The following is an 8,150-nucleotide window of genomic DNA, read 5'->3' as shown; positions in this document are numbered from 1 at the left end:
CATTATGATAAGGCACCTTCTGTTTGCCAGGTGAGAATCTGTGAATGTAAACCAGAGACTTTGGCTTCCTCTCGGGGCTTTTGGGAAATGAGCTCTCTCTACCAGGTGCATAAGATCAGCTAACTACCGGGGGTGTGCCAGCACGGTTATACAGCATGACCTCTGCCTTCTGAGGGAGCCCACTGGGAAGCAGGTGGGGAAACGAGAAGCCCTTGCCGCTCAAAGTGTGTCCCGAGGACCAGTGGCATGGGCGTCGCCGTCATCCCGGGCTTCTTAGCAATACAGCCTTTTGGGCCTCCTCTCAGACCTCAGCAGTAAGAAACTGCATTTGTTAAAATCATTTTAAATTGTTAACAAGATGCCCAGGGGGTAAGTTTGAGAAGGGAGGGCGTATAGAACTGTGGGAAACTCAGTGCACTAAATCCTACTGAACAGGGAGGGCTAGGCGCAGGGAGCCACTTCTTCGTCTGCCAGCATGGGGGACCTTTGGTAGTGAGCGGCAGCGACCCGAAGCCGGCGGCCCAAGGTGCCGGACTAGGTCCGGGCGGCCCCGCCTGCCTGCCCCGCCTCCCTCCTGAGTCTCTGCCCCGCGCGCGGTTGCTGTGGCAGCGCCGGACGCAGATCGAGCCGAGGCTGCCGCGGCCTCCACCTCCGCCTCCAAAGGCCTCCCCAGACCCCAGGGTGCCGCTCAGCTAGCGTCTCCGCCATGCCTCGGGGGAGGCGCGGCGGCCGGGTGAGCGCCCTGGAGGGCGGCCCGGAGGAGGAAGCGCCCCCGGCGGCGGCCGCGGTGCCCTCGGCGCTGTGGGCGTCCCAGCTGCAGCCGGAGGCGGCGGCCGGGCAGATCCTGCTGCGTGGCATCTTCGAGATCGGGAGGAGCAGCTGTGACGTGGTGCTGAGCGAGCGGGCCCTCAGGTGGCGGCCCATCCAACCCGAGCGCCCCGCGGGTGAGTGTCCCGGCACCTTAACCTCCAGCCTCGCCTCCTCCCTGCAACTTCGCCCGCGCCTCCTCTCCGCCCTCCCCAGGCTCCTCCCCCCCGCGTCGCGAAGCCCCCGCCCGCTCCTTCCGAAATGGGGAGAGCAGTCTAGTCTCCTCGCGGCCCCGGGGGCCTCAGGCTACCCGCCCCGCCCGCCTGGCTCCCTGCCTCTGGGTGCATTCCCTGGAGCAAAGTCACGGCCAGCTTCTGCTCTAGGAGGCCGAAAAAAGAATTGAGCCCCAAAGGGCCGGTGTTTTCCAAACTGCGGGAAGGTCCTCTCCTTCGCTCCAAACTGGTGGAGTTTGAATCCATCAACCTCTGCCCGTCCCCTGAAAGTATAACCACTTTACAGAGTTACATCTACACGTGGGTTCTGAATCGAACTCTCACTTTGTTGACTTCCAAAACTTTAATCCCCTTTTGAGCTCTCTGGACTTCTCCATCCCTCACATTCCTTGCCTTGTCTAGGATCAAGCCCTCTACCTACGTAGAAACCCTTGATTTTTTTTTTTTTTTTTTTTTAAGTGTTGACTTTAAAGTCCTCATGCTGCTTATCGCACTTGCCTTTTATTGACTTGACTTTAGTTATTTGGAAATGTTAAAGTGCTGTATTTACAACAACTATTTCAAGGCTTCGTCGAGAGAAGATTGCTCAAAAAACCTTCGGATGTGACACTGTCTCTCCTGGCTAAATACAAACTTAAGAAATCATTTTTAAAACATTGCCTTCCGTTGCAAAACCAGGCGCCCTGTACTACTTCTAGTAAAGCATAGAAACATGCCACTGTTCTAAAGTTTCCCGTGCAAAAAAAGCTTACAAATGCACTGAGTAGGCTTAACTAAAATTACCTTCTACCTTAATTAAAATGTTTTCAGGTGTCATGAAAACCAAGGTAGAATGTTTTATTGAACCTCTGAGTTAAAACCGAGGGATATGGATGTAGAATTATTCCGTGAAGTTTTAAGTCCGTTTGAATTTGGGAGATCTAGAAGTTTCTAAGTTATATGAAGTTTAGGTGAGCCTACAAGAGCCAGCTTAACCTACAATGAAGGTGAAATACTACAGAATTTAAAACGAGACCTTGCTCAGTGAGAGCTATAAATAAGTGTTGTGGTACTGGGACACAAAAAGGCAAATAATGATACAGAAAAAAAATGCTGTTGTAAATTAAGTGGTGATGGAGGAAAAGCAGGCTTGCTTTGTGTTCATGGAAGTAGAATTTAAAAACTATACAGGTTGAAAGTTTTGATTTTTTTTAAACTTTGCTCGAAACCCCTTACTTTTCTTTCACCTAGGTGTATTTTTTTTCTTAATGAAGGCCTAGTGTGCAAACTTCTTCAGGCCTTTAAAATTGGAAATACGGAATCCTAGCACCTTGGTAAGAACCTATATTTATAAACAGATGTTTTACTTAGTAAAAGGAGTGGGGAAAAGAAAAGGGAGTAAGAGGTATACTTAAATGAAATGATCTCTGATGTAGAATTAGTTTAGATGTGAATGCTGAAAGACCAATGAGATTGTCCAGATAATAGAGGATAAGTGTGTCAAGGTTACCATGCTTGGGAGGATGGGGTATAGGAGGATGTAGTAGGGAAGACCATGGGTGTATTGGCCCCAGGCCGTGACTGGCAGCTCCAGGAAGGGTGGGGGTGGAGTGGTGTGGGATCACCGGGCTTTATTAGATCATACATAGGAAATATTTGCAACACCACTCAGTTTTTGAATCTCAGAGTACCTTAGTTGCTGCTTTTAAAAGTAGATTTTGTTTTTTAGAGCAGTTTTAGGTTCACTGCAACATTGAGCAAAAGGTACAGAGATCTCCCATATGTTCTCTGCCCCCTACACACATGCACGGCCTCCTCCATTATCCACATTCCTCATCAGAGTGGTACATTTGTTACGATTCATGAACCTACGTGAACACATCATCACCCGAGTCCATAGTTGATGTTACGGTTTGCTCTTGGTGTCGTACATTCTGTGGGTTTTGACAAACTTGTAATGATGTGTGTCTTGGGGTTCCCCAGGGAAACAGAAGCTTGGCTGTATGTTTGAGGAGATCTACCATGGGGTTACGGAGGCTGAGCTCTACCACTGTATGCCATTTGCAAACTGGAGAACCAGGAAAGTCAGTGGTATAATTCAGACCAAATCTGAAGGTCTGAGAAGCAGGAGAGCTGATGGTTTAACTCTCAGACTGGATCTAGATGGGGAAAAGGAAAGCTGTTCGGAACCTGTTTTGTTAGCTGTCGGTACCTGGAAGAGTACCTGACACGAAAACCATTGTTGAATGAATTTGTTAACTGGCCTCATGAACCTTACTTTTGCCTACTGCGTTGTACTACTGACTACACAGCTACTTGTGACTTTTCATCACCTGCAAGAGTATCCTCTCCCCTTTTGTTAAGGTATTGGAATTCTTTTCTATAAAAAGTTTCTTAAGCTAATGTTGGCCTACTTCACCACTGTGGGTATCCTGGCCAGAAGGTTCCATCGTGCTAAGCTGCAAGGTGGTAAGCACTGACCTGGACATAGATTGACCAGGATGCCACCACTATGATACAAAATGTGTACACAAAAGGGCATCATCTGTTCAGAAAATGTTAACCACAAACTGCTTAATGATCTTTCTATTGGAATCTTAAAATTTGACCATTTGTGAAATCATGAGTTTATGCATGTGAGTATAAAGTAATTACCGAGTTAGCTGTGACCTAGAAAGGAACAGAATCCAGAAGAAATAGAGGGATCAGGTGAGTTCTTTGAGGCTTCGTGAGAAAAGTCAGGCAAGTCTGGGGCTTGGAACCCAGACCAGGCAAAGCAGATCAAGGGTAGTACCACAGTGTGGGTAGCCCCCAACGGTCTCTGAAATTGGGGAATAAGGTGTCAAAAATTAAGGGCGCACAGAAAGGGGACATGGGCAGATATATTAGACAATTTTGCATATTTTACAGCGTAGCCCTTCACTTGTGCTGTTACTGGATCAAATACATTCCGAGTTCAATATTTTCAAAAATATCACAGATTGCCTGTTGGCATTGTTCTAAATCTCAGCCAAGGACAAATTTCTAGGCATGTTTGCTTAGCAAGTAGTAAGCTTCTATTTGAAATGTTAGATGGAAGCAGAAGGTAGAAGCATTTTTGTGCATCCCCAAATCAGGATCTGCTTACTGTACTGTGTGACTGGGTGATAATGCTTTCCCATAAAGGAAAAGCTACGGGTGAGGAGAGTTAGTAATGGGTAGGATTACACTGTATTAAGCTCAAATTTTAGTACAGTTAAGAATGATCAATTTAGGAATTTCTGTGACACGAATGCCAGATGCCCACAAATGTGTCTGCCATTTCACAGTGGGAACTTCACCATTTACTAATGGATAGCACCTTGACATAGGAAAAACATGATGGGATCTTTTATAGGCTCCCTGCTCCAGCTGTCTGTACTCTCCTGTCTGTGATGTAGGAATATTTTCAGGAGTGGGCACCAAAGGATATGAGGTCTTGTCTGCAACTAACAGGACCATAACTGACTTTGGGCAAGTAATTTAATTCCACTTTTTCATCTGCAGAATGAGGCATTTATATTACAGTTGACTCTTGAACAACTTGGGTTGGAACTGTATAGGTCTACTTACACACGAGTTTTTCTTTCTTTCTTTCTTTTTTTTTTTTTTGATGCAGTACAGCACTACAAATCTTTTAAGATTTTCTTGACTTTTTTGTAGCTTTATTGCAAGAATACAGTATACAATACATTTAGTATACAAAGTATGTCTTAACCATATCATGGGTAAGGCTTCTGGTCAACAGTAGGCTATTAGTAAGTTTTGGGGGAGTCCAGAGGTAGACATGGACTTTTGACTGTATGTGGGTCACCACCCCTAACCCTTGCATTGTTCAAGGATCAGCTGTATATAATCATTGAAAACCAACTCTCAAGTTGCGTTTTAAAGAAAATACCTATTTTTATAGACTTCAGATGTTATGACATCGTAGGTAAGTCTCTGGTTTGAATGCTCAAGGGTCAACAGTGTGATGTATAGGAGGAGGTGTTGTATTTTCCAGCAGGAACTTCTCCACCCTAATGAACTTCTAATTAGAAGAAACATGGGAAATACGGGCCCCTTGCTCCCCTTCCCCAGCTTCAGGGCATAGTGATGAGAGGTGGAGGGTCATCTCAGCACAGGGCCTGCCTTGAGAGAGGAAGAAACCATTTTCTGATAGAAAATTATTGGTCAAGCTAGTCATCAGACTTTTTTTTTTTTTATGGGCAAAAGGACTAGCTTAGCTTCGATATCATTTCCTCTACCTTAAAAAAAGTTGTTTTTTAATGTTTATTTCAGAGAGCAAGAGAGAGACAGAATGTGAGCAGGGGAGGGGCAGAGAGAGAGAGAGGGAGACACAGAATCTGAAGCAGGCTCTAGGCTCTGAGTGGTCAGCACAGAGCCCGACACGGGGCTCAAACCCATGAACTGTGAGATCGTGACCTGAGCTGAAGTTGGATGTTTAGCAGACTGAGCCACCCAGGTGCCCCTCATTTCCTCTACCTTCTAATCAAAGTTCAGGGCAAGGATTTTACAGTATGTCCGGTTAGCATCTGAAAATTATATTTTAAATATTAAAAACAAAGAGTTTCAAATCTTAGGGCTTAAAAATCTCTATTTTTCATGGACTTACTACTGCAGGTTACACAATTTCATGTTAGGTTTTTCCAAAGGGTTGTTTGTAACTCAGCTCTTAGCTGAGTTGAAGGAGAGCAGTAACCAGAAAATCTGAGAAAGCTGGGCTACAAATTAAGGTCTCTTTTATGAGAGTTAAAATGATTTGCTTTATATTTGCTGGAAACTTACCAATGTGGAAGGTAGTGTGGGAAAATGTGAAAATGAGAAAATAATTTAAAAACAAGAGTAAATGGTTGTTTGGGACTTAGCAGGGCTGGGTACATTCTAAGTATTAATCTGCCTAAGCTGTTTGGGAACAGATGTACGTGAAACAGATCCCAGTCTTCTGTTGTGTACATCCAAAGTGAGACATCTGTCGGTGGACCTTGCGGTCAGAAATAATGGAAGCAGGGGTTAAACCCCAAAATGACCTGTTATGTGAATTATTGAAGGATTAATTACTCAGTAAAACCTGATGCTTTGATTCATCAGTGTACATGTTAAGAAAATACTTCTTTAAAAAAATTGACAATCTGTTCCTACACTGTCAAATTTGAAGGAATTTTTAAAAGATGGGTGTGAAAAATCAAGCTCACCCTGTAACTGAATGTACTGTTAATGAAGTTTTTAAATGCTTTGGAAGGTCTGTTAACCTATTATATAAATATTAAGTAGTTATATTGTATAAATATTAGCGTTTCACTAAAGTAAATTGGTCCACACAGAGAAACAAATGCAGAATGGATCTCTAAAGCATGACCGTGGAGTTAAAAAATTTCTGTGGTGATGGAATGTTCTGTATCTGAACTGTTCAGATTGCACCATCCATGTGTGGCTATTATACCTGAAATGTGGCTAGTGTGACTGAATAACTGAATTTTTATTTAATTTTAATTTGATAGCTGCATATGGCTAGTGGTGATCACATTGGACACCCTGGCTTTAATGCATGCAGAGTTGAAATCGTTTATTTCCTTTATTCCTAGGTATTGGTTTTAATCTTTATAGGAAGGCAAAATTTCAAATCTTAATGTACAATTGATATGGTTATACCACCTGAGCTACCTATTTAAGGATAAATCCACTTAATCCAGAAATGTCAAAGTGGCAAAGTCCTTTCACGTATTTTGTGAATACAAAAAATACTTTGTTTATTGCAAATCATTTGATAGTAAAGTTGAAGTCTTGTCTATAAAAATTGTGTTATTCCTCATACTTATTATTTGAACTGAAATTCAGCAAACTAATCTCTTTCTTACTATAAAAATAGTATATACAAAATAACTGCCCTGGCCTGTGTACCCTGACCCCCAAGGAGTCTGCATATTAATGTTATTCCTTAACCATGTGGCACTATCTGAAGGCAAGTACTTTGAAAAACTTGATCTATTATGTCCCCCTTCTTTTTGCCCTCCCCTACATGGGATCTTTGGGGCTACAATTGGCACATAAATACCTTCCTAGGAGTGGGGAACAGTACTTGTGCTGAAGCCAAGGGACTTAAAAATTGAGGGTCCAATGGCTGGATCAAGGTCAGTAAACCAGAGAGGTAAATCCAGATGGGATTGTCTGAGGTGGGAAGATCTGAAGTGACTTGCAGAAGTCTAAACGTAAAGCTAAAGAATCAAAGAGCCATGGCAGTAGGTAGAGGGGTTGACAGATACTTTGGGTACTCAGGAGGATAGTATTGCCTCGACTAGGCATTTTTGTGCTCTCTGCAATTTGGGAGAACAGTCCATCGTTGTTTAAAGACTAGGGATACAGCTGTTAAAGACTAGGGATACAGCTAGGGATCCCTGTTAAAGACTAGGGATACAGTTGTTAAAGACTAGGGATACAGCTGGGTGGCTCAGTAGATTAAGTGTCTGACTTCAGCTCAGGTCATGATCTCCCGGTTTGTGAGTTTGAGCCCCATGTCAGGCTTTGTGCTGACCGCTTGGAGCCTGCTTTGGATTCTGTGTCTCCCTGTCTCTCTGCCCCTCCCCTGCTTACGCTCTGTCTCTCCTGTAGGAATAGGAGATGTCTACTGGGGGCAAATGTCTGGGAAAGATAAAAGGTGGGGGGAGACAGATTGGGAGGGATACCCTTGTGACTCTGAGACCTATAAAAGGAGGATAAGGCAGGCAGGGGCAGGGAGAACCTTGGCCCATGATGCATATCTGGTCAGGTCTCTGCTTACCTATGGTGAGATTTTGGGGGAAAAGACTGCCCATTAAGAGTCCTGCCTTGAGCATAAATAGCCAAACCTCAGCTGTGTTTAGTCCTGGGAACAGTGTGACCTCAGCAACAAAGCTTAGGAGAAGCCTTGAAGGGACCAACAGCTGGAGGCTGGCTGTTAGCTAACTGCACTCTGCAGCAGAAAGGAAAGTTCTTCCTCAAAGGGACAGGACGGCAGCCGCAGTGACCAGTGAGGTTTACTGCCATCCTTATGAACTCAGGTATTCAAATGTATTAAATAGGCTTCAATTTGCAGAATGCCAGTTCTTACTGATTCTCAAGTTGTCCTAATTTCTG

At 44.2% G+C, this 8,150-nt stretch overlaps 1 protein-coding gene across 2 annotated transcripts in view; it reads left to right on the top strand.

Annotated features, from left to right (window-relative positions):
• Positions 1 to 393: 393 nt before the first annotated feature.
• Positions 394 to 8,150, top strand: part of CERKL (ceramide kinase like) — a 105,216-nt gene continuing 97,459 nt past the window's right edge. For both annotated transcript variants that reach the window (XM_027055365.2, XM_053215399.1), the window contains exon 1: positions 394 to 944. In XM_027055365.2, the coding sequence (XP_026911166.1) occupies positions 707 to 944 (238 nt within the window). In that variant the 5' untranslated portion in view covers positions 394 to 706. The remainder of the gene's footprint in view (positions 945 to 8,150) is intronic.

Source organism: Acinonyx jubatus, chromosome C1 (assembly GCF_027475565.1).
Source record: "Acinonyx jubatus isolate Ajub_Pintada_27869175 chromosome C1, VMU_Ajub_asm_v1.0, whole genome shotgun sequence".
Lineage (NCBI taxonomy): Eukaryota > Metazoa > Chordata > Mammalia > Carnivora > Felidae > Acinonyx > Acinonyx jubatus.
This window is presented reverse-complemented; position numbering and strand designations above follow the sequence as displayed.